This window comes from Pelobates fuscus, chromosome 6 (assembly GCF_036172605.1).
Source record: "Pelobates fuscus isolate aPelFus1 chromosome 6, aPelFus1.pri, whole genome shotgun sequence".
NCBI lineage: Eukaryota > Metazoa > Chordata > Amphibia > Anura > Pelobatidae > Pelobates > Pelobates fuscus.
In genome coordinates this window covers 221,236,607-221,262,712 of record NC_086322.1, presented here as the reverse complement: position 1 = coordinate 221,262,712, position 26,106 = coordinate 221,236,607, and the positions used below count along the sequence as shown (strand labels likewise).

Here is a 26,106-nt window from a genome sequence, read left to right as displayed (position 1 = left end):
CTGTAACTTATAATGCTGAATGGCACAACACAGTGTTTTGTTCCTGTGGGGAAACACTGGATTGGCTGAGTTAATCAATACTGATCATTTCAGTAATGGAGGCAGGACCAGCCATGGCAACACAGCATGATGATCGAGAAAAAGTTAAAAACATTTTAATTGTGGGCAGGAGACATAAACAGGTGCTCCAGCACTATAGTATTAGGAATAAATGTGTGTATTGTTAACACTAAAGTGTTCCTTTAATTTAAAAAAATAAATACAAAAAAATACACAAAATAAAGTGGAGTGCCAATTTAAATTCTGGACTATATATATGCTATGGAGTGATGATAGTGTTAAAGAATAGTTGTGCTCTCTTTGACATACTCAAGACTGAGTTTAGGCTTACATGTTAAATAATTAACAGCTGATCTACAGATATAACTATTACTCAACCCAACTGTAGTACTCCTATCAAACACTTAATCCTTCTATATCTCAAACCTGCAAACCTGTTTGTCAGAACAAAATCAAATAATCATAGTTGAAAAGGTCACTAAAGGTTTAACTTGTTCCCTGCCAAGCACTTTTGGTTTTTGGTTTACAAAATATAAATCGGAAGCTGTTTTGAGCAGGGCCTTCACCAATTGGCTCTGTTACATTTTATATTTCAATTACTTATTGTCAAATATCCACTTTCTACAATTGTACAGCACTGCAGAATATGTTGGCACTATATAAATACTAATAACAATAATACAATTAGTGTATTCTTTAATTGAATCATGAGATGCACAGTGTGTATATAAATACAGAATAAAACAGCAATAATGTGAACAGTCTGCTTTTCAGAGATGCAAAAGAAAAAAAAAGCTGTAAATTAACAATATTATATATTTTTTTTATAAACATATATATTTATCCTTTTTAGAAATAAAGGGGGTTTAGCTTTTTTTCGCATATTATATGGTACCTTTTTTTTTTGCAGTAATTTACGGTACACAGAATTTTAAATATTACAATAACAGAATAGATGCCATTTTATCATGTCTAGTAAAAAAAACGAATAATGGACAAATGTCCTGCTTGTGTTATATGTAAGGAACGTAATATCACCTGTAGCTCAGCTTCATAAAAATACCAAGAGAATGTACCACTAATAACTGTACATGAGCCTAATGCCTAGTTATACTTTACTATATGAGGCTTTTGAACATGTTAAACACAATGCAAATAATCTGTTTGTACTGATTTATGTCAGACCCTCCTTCCTCCTCCGTCTCTGGTATATGTGACGTATAAGTGATGAACGTATTCCTAGCAACACTAACAGAGTTATTTACTAAAGTTAGAATTCAAAGTGAATTTCAAATTTAAGGCCAGAGTAGCCAAATGGAAAGCAAGGCTGACTTAGAGAATTTTCCAATTCGGCTACTTTGAACTTAAATTTATAATTCACGTTGAATTCACTTCTAATTCTCAATTTAGTGAATAACCCTAAAGGAAATATGAATGTGGGACAAGATATAAGGGCATGCTAGAACTATTACGGCGCTCTCAGTCAATTAATAATGCAAAAGTATTAATTGCATAAAATTGTAATCATTGTAGTATTGTTAAAATAGTAGCAGAAAGTGAGTTCAGTAACACTGCAAGTAAAGAAAGTTGTAATACTTAGTTAACGTGTGCAGCAACCAAACAAGGAAACAGGGAGAGTCATGTGACATGGTCTAAAACACGCACTCCTGCCATAGGAAAGCAATCTATTCAACTGTTCCACTGAAAAGAGGTCAGCACTACAATATGTGCTGTGTTAAGAATAAGTCTCCTAGCACTAGAACTGCACATTTTCCTCCCACTAAAAGCATTGCTTGTTTTTGTAGTCTGTTGATAAACATGACCACAGTGCACTGAGTGCAGGTTCCTGCCTTAGGAAAAGATTCATTATTATTAGTGCAAAATATGTGACATTTCAGATGCTATTTTCCAGCATTCGAGGGGAGGGAAATAGGCTATTTAAGGACAGGTTTTGTGAAGTAAGTGTAAACAAAATGGTTCCCTGCCTACATCCGGAAAGGTATTGTCATTTATGACCTGCTGGAATTCATCCAGCAATACCTGGGCTTTTATTTTTACTTTTTATTACTACACTTACTACTGGAAGTCATATATTTTAAAATAATCCTTATACAAAGGGATATACATGGCTATAGCTGAGTTGTAATTTTCCCCCAAAAAATTATCTGTCTATCTATCTATCTTTTATAAGCACCAACATATTCTGCAGTGCTGTACAACTGGGAAAAAGACAATATAATATAAACAGCCCAAAGGTACAGGGCCCTGCCCATGAGCTTACAATCTAAAGGTTAAAATGGGGAGATGAGACAAGAAGAATTTGGAGGTGATGGCAGAGAGAATGAATAGTGTACTTGCAGTAACTTATAACATGTGAAGGGAATGAGGAGGTGATTGACAGTGATTCTATCTATCTATCTGCCTGTCTGTCTGTCTGTCTGTCTGTCTGTCTGTCTATCCATTTACATAGTACTTGTATACAATCAGGGTTATTCACTATATGGCTAAACTGGAGGAATTCTCCAAGTCAGTTATACATTCATTTTGGTTAGTCTGGCCTATATATGAATTTTCACTTTAGTTAATAACACTGGATGTAAAAAGTAATAATTAACTAAATGTATGATTTGTATTCCGCATGTAAAAAAAGAAATAACTATTTAACTGCATGATTTGTATTCTGAATCTCATTATTCCTTTTCATACACTAAACACACGACAACAAACACATACATACCTCTCCGGAAACTAAAGCACCGTTTAATTTTCCTGTAGGTTGCTTTAGGAATAAGGCTGGATGTAGAAGGCAATGAACCTGTGGACCAAACAACAGCATTTCGGTCTTCAAGCATTATATAGGTGCTGGCGATTCCTTAATGATATCCGTTAAAGTTCGCATTAGGATGCGAATTCCGTGGAATCGGAAAATGTTCTGTTTCCATTGGTCACGAGCCTTGCCATCTTCAAGATTACAAAGTATCCATTTCCAATCTTTATTTCTTTTTTATTTTTATAGGACACTCAAAAACAATTATAAACAATAAGGCAGTCACATGGTCGATTGTCATAGGAAAAATCTGAACTATCAAGTACTCTTTCTCGCAGCAGTAAATTCTTCTGGCAAAAGTCAGCAAATTAAAGAATATGGGAAGAAAACAATAAAGCAGGAATTTCCGGAAAGCTATGCCAACACGTGTCCGGGTTTTAAGTTTCCAACAAAATATATTGAATATTCCAAGGTAAATTCACAAGTTCCGCCGAACATCCTACTTGACTATAAAGCCCATTTCTTATATGTTTTAAGTGTATTTTGTGATCCTTACACTCAGAAGGAGCTGGACAGTAAGACACAAGGCACAGTGAAGCTGAGAGGAAAAATGCTTGGAAATATTTCTCAGCCCTCCTTGTCTCCAGGGTGGAATTCGGTTCCCAGCCTGTTCCTTAGCAGCATTAATGCTCAGGCTCTCCTGCCCCAGGCATTTTGCATGCAGCAGGTGCGGTAGCAGTTTTCAAGAAGAGTAAATACGTGTGTCACGAGCAGCAGTAGAAATGAATTCAGTTGCTTTGACTTTGAGTTGAATTCAAGCAATCATCACGTGTGAGAGCTTAGTGATTATTAAAGGTGCAGTCCTCCGAGTTCATTCCTGCTTCAATTAACCTTTACATCTCCTTTTCCATTTTTTTTTTACCTCTATATATTCTCGGTTTTATGTTTTACTTTTTTTCTGCAGTAGCTTTTTTATTGCAAGTTATTATTTGATTTACGTTTTCGAAAAAGCATTAAATGCAGCTTTGTTCATAGTTGTGCTGTGTTTGAGTACAGGTCTATATTTCAAAGAATAGAATTTATACAGGTCTGTTATAGAGCTATTTTGAAAAGTGAAATGACTTCCATTGCTGATTTTTTTTTAACCTGGTCCTCCGCACATATTGTGACTTTTTCTGAAGGATATTGCAGCACTTAATGCACACTCTTATCCGTTGGCTATTAGATTCCTCGACTAATTAAGAGGTCAGTGACATCCATCCTTCAATCTGTAAAATTGGAGTTCTAGCTCATCATCATGGCTTCACTGGCAGAGTCATTCAGCAAAGCGTGAATGTTTGGAGATTTCAAGTGAATTTCAAATTATAGGAAAACTATAACGTTAGGAATACTGAAGTGTATGCTATCATGTCCATCTGCCCCCCTCACACCCGAGTTAGGCGACCAAAAGTGCAGAGCAAGCAGGAAGTTACTCTAGTGGCTACTAGAGGCAGTCTTAACTCTGCAATGTAATTATTGCAGTTTCTTAGAAACGGCAAAAATTAACATTGGAGGGTTAAGGGAACAGGGGCATGGCACCCAGACCACGTCAATGAGCTGAAGTGGCTGTGGTGCCTATAATTTCCCTTTAAAATAGCTTAACTGTCAAAGTTCTCCAAGTCAGATATATTTGGAGTTTGACTGTTTTGTACTAAAATATGAAATTCACTTTGAATTGCAATGATCTTTAAACCATATTACAACATTTAGGCATTAGTAGCTTTTTTTGGAAAACAATTTCTCCAATTCAGCTATAGCCACATTTTGACTATTTTAGTCTGCATTTTTGCAATTATTTTTCCGATCGCTACTTCACAGTTTCCAATGTCTAGTATGGTAACCAGGTAACAGCTTTCAATGTGAATATTTGCTAGTGATTTTACCAGCACACGGACAAATGGTACTCTGTAGCTTACCCAAAAAGAACTAGTAGTGGATCCGACCACCAGGGCAAGAGTTTCTGCCAAATGGGCAAAACAGGTCCACCCACTGCTGCAAAATAGCCCTCCCACCTCAAATCATTTGAATGATTTGTATATATTTTTTTCTGTACAGCATCGCCATCATAAAGAATGTGTATATTCAGCAGTGGAGATTGTATAGTATTGTGTCTGTGACAGTAATGTGCTGGAGCAATAAAGAACCACCAGAGGATTGCAGGAATAGGACACCAGTGTTCTATTCCTGGTCAACTTCCAGGAGAATTACCTATATAAAGGGGAATTAAGTTATTAAAGGATGAAAGTTAAGTGATACAATAAACAGAAGTATACTTGAGTATACTAAATGTATTAATAGTCACTATAAACAGGCCTTACATTTGGCACTAGAGTTGGGTAACCTGCCTCCTAGCAAACCCTTGCCTATTCCTCAACCTATAGTGCAGTGCTATACCCTACTTTTCACACCTAAGGAAATATACTATATTGTTATTGGGACTGGAACATATGACTTTTTAATTAAAGTATTCCAAATTGAGAGAGAAGAGCACGGCTCTCATTTATACATTTGTAACACAAAACACATGGCTCACAGTTGCAGGTTCTATGCCGATAGGCCCAGTGGTGTAGCAAAGGGGGCAGCAGTGACCCTCCTCCAACCTTCTGAGTGAGACCTGGCAGCGATCCAGTTCCGCTTGCCAGATCTCCTCCGTGCGGTGCAGAGAGAGAGAGAGAGGGAGAGGCGCGGGAGGGGGGTGGGAAGTGAGGTAACTTCCTGTGCTCTCCTGTCCTGCGGAGTAACGATGAAGAGCAGCCTGGAAGAGATATCAGGTTCTTCCCTGCACAGCTCCACTTTCCCCCTGCCTCCCTGATAGCCCCCCTCCCTGCACAGCTCCCCTCTCCCCCTGCCTCCCTGCCAGCCACCTCCCTGCACAGCTCCCATCTCCCCCTGCCTCCCTGATAGCCCCCCTCCCTGCACAGCTCCCCTCTCCCCCTGCCTTCCTGATAGCCCCCTTCCCTGCACAGCTCCCCTCTCCCCCTGCCTCCCTGATAGCCCCTTCCTTGTACAGCTCCCATCTCCCCCAGCCTCCCTGCACAGCTCCCCTCTCCCCCTGCCTCCCTGACAGCCCCCTCCCTGCACAGCTCCCATCTCCCCCTGCCTCCCTGATAACCCCCCTCCCTGCACAGCTCCCCTCTACCCCTGCCTCCCTAGCAGCCCCTCCCTGCACAGCTCCCCTCTCCCCCTGCCTCCCTGACAGCCCCTCCCTGCACAGCTCCCATTTCCCCCTGCCACCCTGATAGCCCCCCTCCCTGCACAGCTCCCTTCCCCCCTGCCTCCGTGACAGCCCCCTACCTGCACAGCTCCCATCTCCCCCTGCCTCCCTGATAGCCCCCTCCCTGCACAGTTCCCTTGATAGCCCCCCTCCCTGCACAGCTCCCATCTCCCCCTGCCTCCCTGATAGCCCCCCTCCCTGCACAGCTCCCTTCTCCCCCTGCCTCCCTGACAGCCCCCTCCCTGCACAGCTCCCATCTCCCCCTGCCTCCCTGGATTAGCCCCCCTCCCTGCACAGCTCCCTTCTCCCCCTGCCTCCCTGATAGCCCCCCTCCCTGCACAGCTCCCTTCTCCCCCTGCCTCCCTGACAGCCCCCTCCCTGCACAGCTCCCATCTCCCCTGCCTCCCTGATAGCCCCCCTCCCTGCACAGCTCCCATCTCCCCTCTATGCACACACCCCCATCCCTCCCCTTGCCACATCCCATCTCCCTACCCTGCACACCCTGTATACTTCTTTCTTATTGGTGACATGTCCCCCAGCATACAATGGCAGGCAGAGGAGGATGGGCAAGTAATGCAGGGAGCATTAGCCCCATAGGCCACTATTATGGAGAGGTTTGTAGGCGTCTAATGATGGAAAAATTACTATTTGAACAGTGGGAGTTTTATTGTGTTTGGTCTTCCAACAATGTTTTTGGCACCTAGTCACCTAGGTACTAAATATATTATGTTATTATATTATTGTTATTATTATTGTGGTCCATTTATTGCAGTGTTAATATAAAACATTTAATACAAAATTAAGAAAGGGAGAGCAGTGTGATGAAAGATTATACTGGTTTGGCCTAAAGTTGGGCTACCTGTCTGTTGTAGCCAGCCCTCTGCTGATGAATGTTTGTGTTAGGTGTCAATGTTTGAATGGAGGGGTGTATGGTACTGTTACCTTCCAAACAAAGGTAGTATTTAACCACTTTCATTACAGGGAATTAGAGTTAGATAACCCATTACATATCCATGCCAGCCAACATTTCAAATGAACAAAGAGAGACACTTTAATTTTAGGAGTGAGGTTGGTGGTGTGGTCAGGGGCAGGGCTGTTGTGAGAAATTTTACGTGATTTACTAATAACAATTTATGCAACTAAATTTAATTTAGAACAAGAACAAGGTGTCTTATTTACACAGACCGAATTCTAAACACATTTATTGTACTTTAAAGACACATTACTGTGTGTGTTAGTGCTGTGGAGCTCCGCGATACACCTTGACATGCCAACAATATGGAGCTTCTACAAAAGAGGGACAACAGGATAGAAAAGAGGGACAGAGGGATTTGGGCCCAAAATAGGGACTGTCACTACTAAATAGGGACACTTGGGAGGTATGCATATCATAATAAATCACTGGCAAGTCATTTGCCAAGGCAGGCTTAATACTGTAAGATAAGTAAAAGGTTGTCAGTTATATAAACTTCTTTTTTTTTTATCTGCTGTGACAACTAATCCCAAAAAGTACACATTTACACTAACATGGAAAGTACATTTACCAAGTTTGTGTGGCTGGTCGTAAGTGAACTTATTTCAATAATTTCCACCTGACATAGAATTATCTTTAATTCATGAATTCTATGCAGGTATTATGCATACAAACACCCCACTATGCCCTAAATGACTTTGGCTGGACGCTTTATTGAAGCAATACTATTCTCTTGTTCATAAAAGATCATGTTCCATATACTTAAATCCACCCCCTGCAGCAGTGAACAAACATTAATTTAATCACGTGGTTAATGATTAATAGAACAGCCAGCTCACATGCCAACCTCATGAACCTGGCCCATCTACAGATCCAGCACAGATAACTGCAATCATTCAGTAAAAAATACTAAAGAAGGATATATATATATATATATATATATATATATATATATATATATATATTACTTTGCTATACATACGGCTGGATTCTCTTAGGAGAGAAAGAGTTTACTCTGCTTACTCAACAGCAATTTTAACATAGAACTGCTGCTATTCAATATGCAGAGTAAACATCACTCACTCTGATAAGAGAATGTAACCCAGGGGGTCCTCAAACTCCGGCCCCCCAGATGTTGCTGAACTACAACTCCCATGATTCTCTGGCTATCTATGTAATTCAAAGAATCATGGGAATTGTAGTTCAGCAACATCTGGGGGGCTGGAGTTTGAGGACCCCTGATCTAACCTATAGGTTGTTTTTTTTTTGTGTGTGAAAGAAACACATTAATTAAGCCCTAGTTAGAGGTGAATTAGAAAGATTTAAAAAAACAAAAAAACATGAAGAATTATTAGGTAGATGGGAGGAAACCGGCCTCAAGAATGGTTTGGTTGGGGGTGTGATACTGACCAGCACAGTGGACAGAATAAATAGTTGTTAGAAAATTTATTTTATATTTGTTTTTGTCTATAATTAGTATTTCTCTGGCCACTTCTCAGTAATCCAAATTTGGTACCTGTTACATGTTATGACTACATCACTTATTGATTTTGTTATTGGAATTTGTTTGAATAAAGGATTTATAAGTATAATATACTTTGTAGTTGTTGGAGTGCACATTCTGATTTATTTGTATAAATAGCGTTATTTAGGGCATTTAAGGGAGTGCCTAATGAGGTTTGCACCTGCTTGTGTAATTACATTATAGTATTGTTTATCCTCCATTCGTTTCTGTTGTTATGACTGCACCACTGACACTTGCTAGAAACACTTATGCTGATTTAGTGTGAATCTTGTTCTTTTTGACATTTTAATATTCATCAACTGTTCTGGAAATTACTATGGTCATATAGCAACACCATTTTGCCAAGAAGTTCTTGCAATAATATAAAATAAATATATAAAAATCAAAAGAATGAATGAAAATGAAATCTTGACTTATCATCTGTACATATCCTCAATGGAGTATTAAAATAAAACATCAATACAATACTTTTTCCTTATGTTGTAGACAATGCCAGACCATAATAGTTCCGTTTGACCGCCTTAAATGTAAATCTTTGCTGGTTGTCCTTATTGCTATTCTTGCTCCCACATTCAAAATTCACTCCTATGAGTGAGGATTTTTGGGAATTCAGAGTGAATTTAAATTGTAAGGAAAACGTCACTAAAGTGGAAAAAGCACAATATTCTTACTGTATTATTAAAACAATATATACAGGGTTAGTCACTCAAGTGAGACTACTGAGTGACTTTCAAATGTAAGGTCAAAATAGCCAAACTGGAAACATTATTTATGCCAGTTATACTTTCACGTCAGCTACTCTGGCCTTAAATTGAAAGGGACACTATAGACACCAGAACAACTACAGCTTAATGTAGTTGTTCTTGTATGTATAGTCAGTCCCTGCAGGCATTTTCATGTAAAAATTGCCTTTTCAGAGAAGAAGGACACCTCCAGTGTCCATCACTCAGATGGTCACTAGAGGTGCTTCCTGGGTCAGTCCTGCACACAGTGCAACATTGACATTCAGCGCCTCCACGTTCTGCATGTTCCCCATAGATGCACTGATTCAATGCTTCTCTAAGAGGAGATTCTGATTGGCACAGCATGGCGTTTTTCCGCACATGCACATTAGCCTCCTAATGCTTTTCCTATGGGAAAGCATTGGATTGGATGAGATTTTCAATTGTGATCATCTCAGCCATGGAGGTGGAGTGGGACTTAAGGGGGCCCGGCCACCTAACATGTGTTTTTAATATTATAGGGTCAGGAATACACATTTGTATTCCTGACCCTATAGTGTTTATTTAAAATCCACTATCAGTTCACTTTAAATTCACAGTTTAGTGAATACTCTGAAAGTGAGGATAAACTATAGTAACACTCCTGTACCTATTTCATGCCAAACAATAAAAGCATTTCAAATTTAGTAGCTGGCAGCATTGGTTCCAAGAATATATTAGCACATACATTTTCTCATCCCTGGGAACTTCGTATTTTGACACTAGATCTTAATATGTCATTGAGTATTGTCCCCTTTGATTGTACATGTCGATGCATTCTTATAGCATTCTTGCACTTTAACTCCTTCTATACCAAAATTGCTTGCTTTTACATTTATTTATTTTTTTACAAACCAAAGCAAAACCGAATTTAACCCATAAAACCTAATTTACTTTATAGCAGCTGAATTGTATTTCATATAGTTGAGAATGCATCTCTGTAAGGGGAATTAAAATTGATAGGGGAGGGGTGCATGGTTAACTAATGTACAGACAAGACGCAAATTTATGACCACCTTTATCTTTCCAAGTTTTGCCATTTATTTCTGGCTGATACTTAATACACTGTCAGCAAACTTCTTACATCTGTGTACCCGGGGGATTTTCTGAAAATGATGGAACCAGTTGCCTTGTTAGAGTTTCTCTAACGTTTCCTACATAACGTACAACCTGTCTGCTGAAATGCTCCATCATAGTGTGTTTCCAGATCTTGATTTTCCATTTATGGCTTTTTAGGGAGGGAATGATACCTGTGGGTTTATTGACTACTCTTCTCTTCTGTATTTAACTTGCATTGAAAGTTTTCTGTTGATATTTCTCCAATTACCACACTCTCTTTTTATCTCAGGGAGGATGGACTGAGGGGAAAACCGGGGTGGCACAGAGGGAACCATATGTCAGACGTTAATTTTGCCCATAGCTGACATTAGCCACCCCGGAACTTTGTTCTGGGCTAACTAACGATGCTGCTGGAGGTGGAGTTACATCTCAGGTAGCTAAGGGGTTAATAGTATATGCAGTGTTTCAAAGTGAAAAGCTGCAAATAGAAATAGACTGCAGGCACCATGACCACTTTAAATCACTGAAGTGGTCATTGTACTTGGAGTAACCCTTTAATATCTACACCAAGTATACTTATTTGGGATTAAAGGGGCACTCCAGGCACCCAGACCACATCTGCCCATTGGGGTGGTCTGGGTGCCAACTCCCACTACTCTTAACCCTTTTTTATAAACTGCAATAATTACTCTGCAGGGTTAACTCCACCTCTATTGGCGGGCACTTACTGGTTCCTAGCACAGGAAACCTGTGCTAGAGCGTCGCTGGACGTCCTCACGCTGTGTGAGGACCTCCAGCGTCGCTCATTTTCCCATAGGAAAGCATTAAAATGCATTTTCAATGCTTTCCTATGGGGAGCGCGCATGCGCATTAGGTCTCCCCGGCCGGTGGGCGAGATCAGTCTCGCCCACCGGCCGACGCAGTCAGAAGGAGGAGTGGCGCGGAGGGAGAAGCAGCGACGTGGGACATCGTCGCTGCCTCAGGTAAGTGACTGAAGAGGTTTTCACCCCTTCAGTAACCGGGGATGCGGGGGTGGGAGGGAGAGGGAACCTGGATTGTTTTCCTGGCACTGGAGTTTCCCTTTAATGCAATGGGAAAAATGGTTTTATGCAGTTCACCTTTTGTCCTATTTTATTTATATAAATACATTTACTCCAAATATTTATTTTTGACATGTTTACTGTTTCTATTGCTCAATAAAAGGTAATTTACAAAATAAAAAGCACCTAACTAAGCTGGTGACTGTGAACAAAACATATAGTAAATACATTGTTAATGCACCTTAGCTTTTGTTCAATGACAGGTTATTATAGAACATCTTTTTATCAAAATAACAAAGCATTACTACATCCCATCACTCTCAGAATCTGACGCACAAGACAAATATTCAATAGGGTTTCATTGGTTTGTCCTTGTATTCTGATTTTCATCAGAAAACTGAATTATAATAAACTCTAGTAACACAACACCTGCAGCTAATGTTACCTAGCAACCACGACCCTTTGTAAGCATTACATTGGAACACACAGCAAGCTCAAAGTACCTTTGCATTCTTTCTCATGAATGCATGACTATTCTGCATCATTAGATTCTAACGCAAATATACTTAGCTGCATACACCTTGGGGCACTATCTAAATTGCAATACATTAATAATCTTTGTATATAACAATAAATAGTTCACTGACTAATAACCTGTATGTGACAGCATCCATAAAGTCCATAGTTAATATTATACAGGTGTTATATGTATACATGTTTGTATTCCAGGACTTTATAATAATAATTGTGACCAAAAAATACACGTCTTAAAGGAACATTACATGGTTGGGAACACAAACATGTATTCCTGACCCTATAGTGTTAAAACCACCATCTAGACCCCTTTCTCTCTCTTGCCTCCCAAAATATAGTAAAATCTAACTTGTATTCAAGTCTGTAGCTGCTGGCTCTGCCTGCTGTCTGCTGACATAATCAGAAGTGGGGGTCACAATGCATCCCCATAGGATTGGGTGAGACTGTCAAGGAGGCAGAACAGGGGCAGAGCCAACACAAGTCAAACACAGTGCTAGCCAATCAGTGCCTCCTCATAGAGATGCATTGAATCAATGCATCTCTATGAGGAAAGTTCAGTGTCTGCACGCAGATGGTGGACACACGGAATGTCCGTGCTGCTCACTGTGCAGCACTGCCCCAGGGACCACCTTTAGCAGCTATCTGAGGAGTGGCCAGTGATGTAGTGGCTGTAATGTAAACACTGATGTAAACATTCTCTCTGAAAATATAGTGTTTACAGCAAAAATCCTGAAGGGAATGATTCTACTCACCAGAACAAACACAACAAGCTGTAGTTGTGTGAGGGGCAAAAGAGGCCGTATAGGAAGTAAAAGGGGAATAAGTCGGTTGAGGTGTGCCGGAACCGACGTCGTGGGAGGCCTGTAATAAAAGAGGGCCCACCCATGAGGTGTAATGAAAGTATAGATAGAGGGAGTGGAGGGTGGGGACATGCGAGTCACTAAGAAAAAACTTACGGGACGGAGGAAGGTGAGTAGGGGGGTTTAAATAGGTACCATGCCCCTCCCACAACTGCAGGCCAAGCCTTTACATTTGTGTGAGGGGCAAAAGAGGCCGTATAGGAAGTAAAAGGGGAATAAGTCGGTTGAGGTGTGCCGGAACCGATGTCGTGGGAGGCCTGTAATAAAAGAGGGCAAAAATTGTGTACCTGTCAGAAACGAAAAACAATCAACAAAACCTAAAAGCCAAGCTGTATGGTAAATGCCAAGCGAAGAAATAGTTGCCCAGCACTTTAACCGGCACTCTTAATTGTGCCAGGGGAAGTAAGGTATATTAAAGTGTTGGCCCCCTAGACTGCATGAATAGGTGAGACTTCCTAAAATAATGCTGCAAGGAGGACGTGGTGGCTGTGGGAAAGTATGTGAGACCCAAGAAACTGTGGAAACAGGGATAGCGGCTCAACAACTAGATTACAAAGTTAAAGTGACTAGAGCTCATCAAGTACAGCCTTCCTCACATTTGTGTTTAAAACGGTTGATCCAAAAGAAGGCGAAAAACCCAGTTTGAAGTGCTGCCAATTTGCAACAAGCTGGGAAAAAATTCCTTATTGACCCCATAAAGGCAGTCAGATATTCCTTGGATCAAGCAGTTATTGCCCTACATTGAAGGTTGATGCCCGGTTCGTAGTGACAGGCATTTAATAAGACTGATAGTGAATGAGATACTTAGATGTAGATGTGAAATCTGTAAATTTGAAATTTCCAGGAACCTGAAATGCCTCGATTATGCTAATAGTCTGGTATGAGGACATGAAACTGCGTATGAATGGTAAACCTGTACAACATGTGGAGTTGTGAACCGGATAGGAAGCGTTGATGCAAGTTAGAGGTGGCAAAAGAAGCAAAAACCAAAATGCAGACAACATAGCTACAGAAACAGTATCGGTATGCGCGAAGAAGGAGCCTCAAAGGGGAAGAAGGCCCGAACACACGAACCACGAGCATTGGAAGAAGAGCCAGACGTGAAAGATGACGACCACGAGCTAACCAGACTGGCTGCCCGTAGTCGGGCCCCCGAAAGGTGCAGGAAGTCCGGATCGGAACCAGCCAAAGTGGCAGACGCCAGTTACCCGAAACGGACAAGAGCGAACTCAGGGGCCCACCCAGCAACAGTGTTACCCGTGGAGTGCGGACTGAGAGTTCAGCTGTCTGAAAGGCTGCCGGGAGGGAGAAAAAAAAAGGGGGGGAACTCGCGAGAACCGCAGCGAAGCAAGGAAGGGCCCAGGACCCGAAAAAAGGTAGGAGTAGCCGCAGCACCACAGCGTGATGGGTACCAGACCAAGCCAGAGAGCCCGGGCGGACAATAACACGCCAACACCTATCAGCAGAGACCTGCTAGAAAAAGAGATGAAAAGGCAGCACATAAGCGACCCAATGTGTGTGTGTGTGGGGGGGGGGGAATGTGTATGTGTGCTGGCATACTAGCTAAAGGCAAAAGGCGAAACAATTAATAAAAAACTAGGTTTGCTGACAGGTGAGGCCATGCTAGATGCCAAGCGGCGTGAGAGGCTCTATCTATGCCTTGGCGCGAGGGGATATCGTGGCCACAGAAACGTTGTGACGGGGTGTCTGCCTCTCAGTGACAGTTAAACATAAGATAGAATGGGAGTGACAGGTGAGGCCCTCCCTATGCCACAATGCAAGGCGACTAACTATGATTTGGCCCGAGGGGCGTAGTACCTCCGAGTATGAGGATGGGTGTTGGCCTCGCGGGACCACTAACCTAAGGCGAAGAAGCCAGGGGGGAATTACCACTATTGGACACCTAGGGCCCTGACAGCCAGCAACAGCTAACTAAGAGGGGAGGGTAATGAGTGAGAGGGGATATTTGTGTGAAATGAAAAAAAAGAAGGGGGGCGGGGTACGAGGGAGAATCGTAGGGCTGACCGTAACTGGAGGGCAGAGTGAGCCCGTCGGAGACCAGGTGGTCAGGCCGTAGGAGTACACAAGGAAAATAGGAAAAGAAAGTGCATGCGCGTGTATAGCCCACAGGTCTCGTAAGGGCCAGGACATGTTCCCGGTAACAAAACATAACGCTCCTTCTGGAAAATAACCCAGCACGGTTATGGCGGGCAGACGTGGCCACGCCAAGCAAAGAAATGAAAGCCTGAAGTTAAACGCAGGACAGACCTCGTGAGGAGACCAAAAATGCTCGTTAGCAGCAACCACGTAGCTCCCACTACATAATAGCACATAAAAGAAAAACATGTAACGAATATCCAGCTAAATGTTTCTGGGAGGTGTTCTAGGGAAAGGTGTAACCCAGGAACCATGTACAAGTAGGCAATGGGTCTGCTGAGTTCTCCTTCGTAAAATAAATTTAAGTAGAAGAAAAAAAACATTTATGTATTCAGTACCTGAGCAGTTATGACCTATTATAATGGTCCCTACCTTCCTCCCAAAACCGCACCCAAACACAAATTGTGGCCACATGGATGCACGACCGCCAGCGAGTTTGAAGAGCAAGTATTAGATTTGGTTAGAGTCTGACTGTGCGTTCCATAGAGTGGTAAGTATACTGCTCAGACTGTTACTCTGAATGTCATCCTATTTTCTGTCATAGATGAATTGACTCTCATCCTTCACTGACAGGGCAGACACCCCGCGTTTTCCACTAGTCCTGGCAGATAAACACTGGCTTCTCATCATCAGTCCTCGGGACATCTAAGCTCCCCTGACCTTGTAGAACCAAGACTTGGAAAATGGACTACTTTGCACTGGCTGCTCCCTGAGTGACTCCTGCAGACAGTCTCTGAACTCACCTGCTGGGTGCTCTTAGCCGGTGAATTAGAAAGAACTGCAGTACTGGGAGCAAGAGACAGTCGTGCAAGCATCCCCTCCTTCACTGGTATAGTAACATACCCCTATATTCCTCCCCTAGCTGTACTTGGTTTACACCTTTTTTTTTTTCTTCATGAATGGCTGTACTGGAGACAGACCTGTTCTGCTGGACTTGGATAACCTAACACCCGAATTCAGGAAAGGCTGCACCTCTGTTATCTCCCTCTCCCCCTGTGACACAAACCTGCATATGGATCTTCTCTTGGACAGAAACATTGATCCGCCCGCCGGAAAGAGAAACGCGCAGCAAGCCGAGCCAACCGCGGAGGCGAGCAGCGCCGCAGCAGAGCCAACCCCTCCCCCCACAGTCACGGCCGAGGCATACCTGCAAGACATCTCTACCTGCCCACAAGACCACAGCAAGCAGGATGCCCGCGGAGGCCATTACAACTGCACCGGACGGCAAGAGAGGGAGCAGAGCCTCAGGAGGACTGCGGACAAAATGAGCAGCCGGGAAACCGCAGGCCAGGCGATGGAGCCACAAGGACCAGGTAAGGGGGAAGTAAGGACAGCCGGAAACAGCGACATGCGAGTCGCTAAGAAAAAACGTACGGGACGGAGGAAGGTGAGTAGGGGGGTTTAAATAGGTACCATGCCCCTCCCACAACTGCAGGCCAAGCCTTTACATTTGTTCTGGTGACTATAGTGTCCCTTTAATGTTTTACAAAAAAAGTTTGCTTATCCTTCTGACATTAAATAGGTTACATTGGATATAGATCCAGCAAAACCCACTTATTTTTATTTTACAGGATCACCAAACACATTGTATAAAATCTTTTGAAATAACAGTTTCTATTTTAAAACAATCAGAGATGTTCTTTGCATATGAAAACAAAATTATAAAACAATATAGACATTTGAATATTATCACAGCAAAAAGAGAAATGTTTTATTAAAGGTGGTCTGTTGCAGTTACTTTAAAAAAGTGTTTTTTTAGTAAAACAAAGCACAACTCAACTATACCTGGATTTATTTATTTTTGTGGTGGTGGTTGATATGATGATATTTATTTATGTTGTTTAACATATGCCATAACATATTCTCTTTAGCCTTTTTAGTATCACTAATAGGGTTATTTACCAAAGTGAGAATTCAAAGTGAATTCAAAGTAAATGTAAAATGTACAATTAATCATAGCTGACTAGGATAAGATTTCCAATGTGGCTATTTTTACATTCAATTCGAAATTCACTTTGAATTTACCTTACATTCTCACTTAGGTGTATAGCCCTGCAAAATTGCGTAAGGCTTTATAGTCCAAATGGCCACTTTCACGCTGTAAAACCAGTTCAACATTCAAGGAATATATGGATAGATTTATTCTGTTCTAAAAATTGTTGCATAAAAAAATGTATACCAGGAGGAGTCACAAATAGAATGTACCTCACGGTACCATTGGTTTCCACAGTGATTGCCCCGTTTTTTCAGACCACTTTTTATAAGTTCATTATCCACAAAGACATATCACATAATACACCTGGATTCCAGCTTCCTCATTTTCTGTTACATTGCATGTAGGGAGATTGTGGACCTCCCCTTTTTCTACCCCACTTCCTCCTAGAAGCTTTATTGTTTACTTCTTGCTATATACCCCCACCATTAAACTGTATGTCACTATGAAATATGTCGGCATCATATACATCAAGATGATAGTAATAATGATAATAATTATTATTGTGTTACATTGACTATGTTCTAATGCAGGGGTCCTCAAACTCCGGCCCCCCAGATGTTGCTGAACTACAACTCCCATGATTCTTTGAATTACATAGATAGTCAGAGAATCATGGGAGTTGTAGTTCAGCAACATCTGGGGGGCCTGAGTTTGAGGACCCCTGTTGTAATGGGTCATACATTGCTTAGTGTTGCACTTAGAACTCACCTCCACCAAATGGTGCCCATATAACCCTGCGGATGGACTTCACCCAGTCTTCCATGTCGTTCTGTGTGCTGGCCATGAGAAGATATGTTTCATGATTTGCAGTCATCCGTTCACGGTCTCCCCCTGTGAACAAGGAAAGAATATCAGTCAAAAACATTTATCTGTGGAACAATGAGGCAGCAGTCATTCTCACTGACTTAGTTATCTATGTGTGTCAAGGTTGTTATGGTGAGAGAAACATTATTTCCTCTTGCTCTGTTTGGAAAATGCCCATTTATTTTAACCTGATAACAAATAAAGAATTAAAGGTAAATTACCCTTAAAAATTATACACACATTTTACACAAAAATTATTGTGTATTATTCACAGATTTAATATTAATCACGGATGTATTCTTCTTAATAAACAGCCAAATGGACTGCCAAAATGATTGGTGTCAATGTTACTTGGGTTGGAATAGATATAATTTTGTACGTGAAATGATTTATTATGATTATTATTATTGCCATTTATATAGCGCCAACAGATTCCATAGCGCGTTACAATATTATGAGAGGGGGAATTTAACTATGAATAGGACAATTACAAGAAAACTTACAGGAACAATAGGTTGAGGAGGACCCTGCTCAAACAAGCTTATATAGTCTTTAATGTACAGGATTTGATGTGTTTACCTGGTTAAATATTGTCTCAGATATATTAAGCTGTCTGAATCAGTTTTTTATTGATTTAGTTAACTAGATTTTAACCTAATATAGTTGGACTAGATTTTTTTAAATGTGTAGATATAGTGCTACTTGTGTATGAGACTTTAATGTCAATACTAGCATCAAGCAAACTGGGAAAGCGGAAAGTGGATTTAAAATGTAAAGGGACACTATAAGCAACCAAAACAACTGTAGCTTAATGATAGTTCCAAGATCATTTCATCATTGCGTGTGTATGTATATGAATGAGTCTGTGTGTATATGAATGTTTATATATATATATATGTGTATGAATATAAGTATAATCGCTATGGAATCTGTTGGCGCTATATAAATGCCAATGATAATAATAATTGTATAATTTATTTTATATACCACGTATAGTATATCATGTCTACTTTGGGGTTTACAAACAAATAATAAGGAAAAAAAATCATTCTTTATTTGATTTTGAAATAATTGCAGAATATTGTTGAAGTGCACTGAAGCAGATTTATATATTGGCAGTTCATTATTGTGAAAATACTAAGAATCCTCTTGATATTAAAACACAATTTTGTTTAGAGAGAAAGAGATACATTTTACTTTATTCAGTAATGGTTCATGTTCAGTAGGATTGATACACTCATTTATAAATATATAAAGCTCATTTCCACGGTTTTTAAAATCTAATTGTTACCAGCTGCTACTTAGTGTCTGATTGCGACTGGTTAGCTATATGACATTACATTGAAACAGTAAAGCACATATGAAAGCATATTACACCATTTCAAACCGCAATAAAATTAAAGAAAGGGTCAGACACATCATATAAAACATAAAAGTATCCAAGCTATAGGTAAAGTGCATGTGTAATTTAAATGATATAGTCCAAGAACAGACGTTAACCTTAAAAGTTACATATATATGTATCTGGGATACACCGTTTAATACATTTTAATCACTGTTTAATACATTTCAGACACAAAAGCATATCTTGCTAAAGACAATTAGAGGCTGATGTTACACCTGTTCAGGGTGAGCCCCCCAGTGCTGACAAAAACCCTTTTGTCATTTACCTGATTCCAGCACTAATGTTCTTCGGTTCTTTGTACGGCATCTCCTCTGTTCTTCCTCTGCCAGCGTCAGCCGGCAGAGGGACCTAATGCACATGCTCGTCGAGTGCCATGATCTCATTAGGACTTCTCCATAAGAAAGCACTGAATCAATGCTTCCCTATTGAGTATTAGCTGACACTGGATGTCCTCGTGCAAAGCGTGATGACGTCTAGCATCAAAAGTCGCCTAATGATCCAGAAGGACCTCTAGTGGACGTCTGGTAGGCAGCCATTAGAGGTGGAGTTAACCTTGCAAGCTAATTATTGCAGTTTCTCAATAACTGCAATAATTACAATAGCAGGGTTAAAGGGACACGGGCACTGCACCCAGACCACTTGAATGAGATGCCTCTAGTGTCCCTTTACGGTGTGGTTGCAATGCTGACAACGTACACAGCACATGTTTCAGTGCTTTAACAGCAAGTGGTCGGTATCTTTAAAAGCATACATGTTTGGCCTCCAAAAAATAGTAACAAGATTGGAAACCAATCAGTAGTTACTGGCTGCTGCTAACTACTGGATATAGTTCATAGCGACACCAATTTACTGACAAGATTAGGCATAAGCCCATTTTTTAAAAATACATTTTGAGGAAGATAAAGTTGATAATAGAGAAAAAGAAACTTTAAACAAAATGGTCTCATGCATTAGTTTGTGGCATTTTAAGGTTCATAGTCCATATATTACATAGGCCTACAGGGTACAGGCAAAAAGGTTACAAAAGAATGCAATACCAGAATTATTTCTCCTAACAGACTCTTACACTGGCATCCGGACCATAACCTGGAACAAAATAATTCAATAAATAAATGTGTGTGTGTGTAGAAAAAGTGCCAGAGACTGCAAAACTTCGAGATAGCTCCAGGGAAAAAATGGAACAAGGCCAGAATTACTAGCTTTGCTGAATACCAACCTAATCATCTTCACAACTGGGATTTTACTTGGCTTTAGTCTCAGAGAGAAAACTCTTAAGATCTCTCCCTTTGCAACCTTAGAATTGATAAAACGACCCTTCTCTTCCTGGCTAAAAGAGACCTAGACAGTGACATTTTACTTCACAATCACACATCACACAATACATGTACTTGAGGGACCATGTAGGGGAGAATCATGGGAGATATCTCTGAATCCCTGTCACTTGTCACTATTCCACATTGTGCTGGGAAAGGTATGATATAAGTGTGTTTGTGAAATTCCTAATATCACTACTACTCTTGGAATTTAGTAAGTGTAAGCTTTACTCAGAGCAGACATGATGTATGCGGCAAAACAACCCTTTATCAGGTATTGGTAATGGCTCTCGGGTTAGTCTACTTTTATGATATGTCAAATGGTTGTAGTGGAGTAGGCCACTGAGTTTGATTAAGCCCCGACAGGACTCATATGAATGAGTCTATGTGTATCTGTGTCTTTGTATTTTGTTTATGAGAATTTGTATATTTATGTTCATGTGAGAGTGTCTGTGTATATGTGTCCATATGTGTATATGAATGTGAAGGGGGGTTAGCAAAATATATAGTGGAGGTTTGGTAAACACCTTTCCAGAGGCATACCTAGGGTACATGGCACCGGGTAGCAGAAATATATTTTGGCAACCCCCCTTCACATTCATATACACATATGGACACATATACACAGACACTCTCACATGAACATAAATATACAAATTATCATAAACAAAATACAAAGACACATATACACATAGACTCATTCATATGCACACACATTCATGTACATAGACAGACTTATGCACACACATTCGTATATAGACCTTTCATACACACACACACACACACACACACATATATTTATACACACAGTGAGGTCACCCCAGCTTCCCTTTTCTTACGTTTAAAGAGTGAGCTAAAGTGGAACTTTATTCCTTAGTATCAGTGGAGAGCTGCTAGGATCAGTTTCTGCATTGATTTCCAAGCTACTCACAGCTTCTTGATCCAAGGAAAGACCTGACTGACATTCTGGGGTCAAGAAGGATTTTTACCTAGTTTTGTTGCAAAAATTGAAAGCGCTCCAAACTGAGCTCTTTTACCTTCTTTGAGATCAACAGCAAAAAAACAGATGTGAGAAAGGCTGAAATTGATAGATGCATGTTTCTTTTCAGCCTCTGTAACTATGCAACAGCTCAGTACTAATACCAGGGCTGGCGTGATGTCACATCCCGGCTCCCAGAATCAGAACTGGGTGCGCAAGGGATCTAGGAAATCAGTACTGTGAGACACAGGCTGGTTCTGAGACTTTTCAAACCGCTATAGAAAAGGCACTGACGTGTGGCACACCCTCCTGCAATGCATCAGTGGGCAGGTGACTCTGTGCACCACCTGCCTCCTGTCACCTGGGGCAAGCCATCCTCCAAGTAAGGCGCTACTGGGTACCCTACTGCACTTTTCTAAACATCCAATGGTTATATATTACCTTTCCCCCCCCATTCCCTCTAGAATGTACGGTCATTTCCGGTCTGTTCCTCTGCATCCAGTTTGGTTTTTTTTGCAAATACTTGTCTGTAAGTCAAGTTTTTAAAATGTACCTAGAGGGGATCAGGGAGAAGTGCATATATAAATAAATCCCCAAGTCCACTAACCATGGATAATGTTGTGTGAGTTAACAAAATGTTTCCAGCCCACCCATTAGGCAAATTCTGTCCTAAGGGTAATCTGTAGCTCTGCACTAGGAACTAGGAACATAACATGTTTTATTTGTGTGACAGCTGCAGTTTAACTTATTCTATTTGTTTGATGTAAACTGATGTGTCCTGGCAGCTTCACAAGAAAGGTTGAGAGGAAATTAGACGCGATAAGGAAATATCAAGGTAAAATACTGCAGGATTTGCAAAAAGGCCAAGGAAGAATGCTGATGGACAACTTAAAAGACAAGCAGAATTTATTGTGAAAGAAGTTTGCAAAAGGTTTTGCAAGTAACTATCCATTCATTTTAATATTGATTATTCTAACTGTTAACGCTCCCCTGGAGATGTTGATTAGCACAGCACAATGTTTTGCAATGCATCCGCAATAGCCTCCCAATGCTTTCCAATAAACCTAAACAGCCCCCCAGGCACTATAGTGTCAGGAATGCAAGTTTCTATTCCTGGCAGTTTAGTGTTCCTTTAAGTGTGGCATTATAAAATGTGCTGTGGCTAATTTTGCTGTAACAAAAGTGTTACTTTATCATTGTTACAATAATGTTCACTATTTGAACTTCATTGTAATATTCTAAAAGGCTATTTTGGGCAGATACACTGCCACCTAATGGTGAACATATGCATTTGTGTTGACTTATTTACATTAATTGATTCTACACCTAAAATATAGTTTTTTTTATTTATGAAAATACATATGTATCACCGTCAACCTTCTTGGATCAGTTGTCTTTAACCCCTTAAGGACCAAATTTCTGGAATAAAAGGGAATCATGACATGTCACACATGTCATGTGTCCTTAAGGGAATAAAGGGTTACTCCAAGTACCATGACCACATCATTGATTTCAAGTAGTCATGCTGCCTGGAGACTGATTGTGTATCATTTTGCTTTGAAACACGGCACAAATGAAGATTAACCTCTTAGCTGCTGGAGTGTCATTATGCAGCTAAGAACCAAGTTCTAGGCTGTCTAGTGTAAATTCTGTGCAAAACTGGCATCTGATGCCAGGATGCACAGCTCCCCTCCTGCTAGGGACAGAGAACAGCAGAGAGACTCTGCGATGGAACAAAGGTGAATTGTAGCATTTTTTAATTTATTTTTTTAAACTTGGGGGGTGCTTTAACCGAAACCAGTGTTTTATTCAAGCAATTCAATTCTCCGCTAATTAAGTTGAGGATTAAACCAGTCCCAGATATATATAGAAATGGATTTTCCATAGTAACGGAGGAGTGACCCTAAGACCACTAAACTGTTTAAGAAGCCACTCACCTCCATTAGAGACCATCCATGATCTCAGGAGCCCAAATATGAACATAAGCCATGTATGAGTTATCATTCTTACTAGAGATGGTGGCTGTAGTGCCAGAAGTGATCTAGCGTCACCTCTCTGTGAATAGTCAAACCATTTTAGAATAGTTTGACTTTTTATTTAGGATCCGCCACATGCTGCACCCCGCCTCCACTACTATTGCTGGAGAGCAGGAAGTTCCTAAGCAGTTCTAAAACAGTCTGACTACTTACAATAGGTGTGTCAGGGCATTGCTAGCACCATACCCACTACAATGATCTGTAGTGGTTGTGGTACTTAGAGTGTTCCTATAAACACCTACACAAGCACCAACTGTTGTCTGATATCCTCCCGAGACAAAATACAAAGCAATAAGGCAAGAGTCTATATTTTGCATTACGTGTACCCACAACCTATTCCAGCATCTCCAAACTGTATATATTACAGGACCACATGGCTAGGTAACAATAAATAATAAAAACTCTGTTACACATATATTGATCATTTTACATAGAAACATAATGTAACGGCAGATAAGAACCGTTTGGCCCAATTTTCTAAATACTTAGAAAATACATTAGTCCCTGGCCTTATCTTAAGTCGTAGATAGCCTTATGCCTACCCCAAGCTTGCTTAAATAGGAATAAAGCTATCCTATTACAGAAGCACAGGGTTAGGTCACAATAAATAATAAAAACTCTATTAAACAGATATTGATCATTTACATTTTTTATAACATGTTTATTTAAATCAGCATAACGAGAACAATAGATATCACGTATCCCAGTGTATTAACTATTTTGTGCAAACTAAAATAAATATTCCTATTTTTATTGACAGTTTATTATAACGAATCCATACTGCTACTGACTAAAATGTGAATTCTTGGGAAGTCAAAGTGAATTTCAAATTTTAGTTTTAAATAGCCCTGTTGGAAAAATGATCGGATATATTTTCATTTCAGCTATTTGAGCCTCAAATTTGTAATTCTTCTTGAATTTATTTTCAATTATTTCTGACAATTCAGACTTTTACGTAAATACCTGGAAGACCATAAAGATCAGCAAAATCAAATCACTACAAAGAGAGAAGTCTTGTCTGTTGAAAGTAGATTATGGGAGTTAGGGCATGTAGGGTAAATGTTATTCTGAGGCCTGGAGTAAAAACAGCTGGATTGTGAGTGTGAGGTAGCTAAACGATTCTCTTCGAGGCATATTCTAAACCTTAAAACTTTAGAATTGAATATACAGTGGGACCTCAGTTTACAAACGCCTCGGTTAACATCATTTTCAATTTACAAATGAAAATCCATTGAAAACAATGCCTCGGTTTACAAAAATGTTTTGCAATACAAAGCAAGTTTCCCCAGGATGCATTGCACCTAGAAGGTTTGTAGCACCGCCCCCTGCATGCTGGAGCCTGTGGGTAGCACGTGGCAGTGAGTGTGGAGGTGTTGGAGCGGCTTTTGCATCGTGTTCTGAAACCATTCTGGAAATTGCTTGCCGTTGTTTTGGGACTTTTTGGTGCATTTCTCAAGCTGTGGATGGTAGGGAGCTGAGCTTCATCATTTGCATGCCTTTTATTGTGTGTTCTGCATTGTGGGTTGGTTTCCATGCCAGCTCATTTTGACTTTTTTCTGACCTCCAGAATGGATTAATTGGTTTTCAATGCATTTCTACGTTTCGGTTTACAAATATTTCGCAATAAGAAACGTCCCGGAGAACAAATTAAATTCGTAAACCGAGGTCCCACTGTACTCTCTAGATTTCTGCGGCATCAAACTATAATAATAGTATTTATTTTCCAAAGGTAACAAGAAGCATACAGGTCTGCTCCAAACTTGAAGTCGCTGGCTATATAACAATGCCTTCACTGAACTAACTACTGAAGTGGATAAACATCATTATTTTGTGTGGAATATTACGGGCTTTGTAGAGTCAGTGTGTTACACAGCGATCTGGCTGACACTTACTGCTGAACACAGAACAGTCTGTCAAAACTATAAATAATCCCTGTCACTACCTTCCCTTTTGATGTTTTATAACAAAGCTAGAGTTTCTATAATTGGGCGCACATTTAGAATCCTTAGTTTCTAGAGTCTGAAGATCAGACAAAATGAAAAGAGTAAGGTACTCATGTAAGTAAATGAACTAAACTTATAATTAAAGTAGTGACTCTCGATTGTGCATTGTAGCCTATAATCTGTGAAGCCAGTGTTTAACATTTTAAATACCACACTGGTGTTTTGCAAGAGTGTAACGTGACTGTAGAGTGTACAGAATACAAAGAAAAACCAACAGAACAAAACGTCAACACTGGTAAAATGGGAAGATCCAATATAGTCAATTTTAACCCATTTACGTCCAACAATGTGTGTTGACATACAACCTGTGTACATTAATGCTTTGCTTTGAAAATAAATACAAAAGTGAGCACATCAGACTTCGATAGTTTAGATGCAGTGTTGACCTTTTGAAAGAATGACTTTCTCTGCCAAGACTTCAGTTTTGGCCATCTGCATCTTTGCAGATGAAGTCTAAATGGTGCCTCTCCTCTGTCTTCATACACTGTACAGCAATTTGTGAAGGTCAGACTTTAGAGTACACAATCAAGGACAGGGGAGGATGGGTGAGGGATATGAACACAGTGAATGCACAAAATATC

The 26,106-nt window shown here is 40.3% G+C and overlaps 1 protein-coding gene across 7 annotated transcripts in view; it reads right to left on the bottom strand.

Moving 5' to 3' along the window:
- ARHGAP24 (Rho GTPase activating protein 24) overlaps positions 1-26,106 on the bottom strand; it is an 829,616-nt gene that overhangs the window by 55,469 nt on the left and 748,041 nt on the right. For 6 of the 7 annotated variants that reach the window (XM_063458762.1, XM_063458763.1, XM_063458761.1 and 3 more), the window contains one exon: positions 17,694-17,816. In XM_063458762.1, the coding sequence (XP_063314832.1) occupies positions 17,694-17,816 (123 nt within the window). Of the gene's footprint in view, positions 1-2,797; positions 3,590-17,693; positions 17,817-26,106 lie in introns of those variants that run through there. The other variant, XM_063458764.1, reaches the window with a different exon arrangement.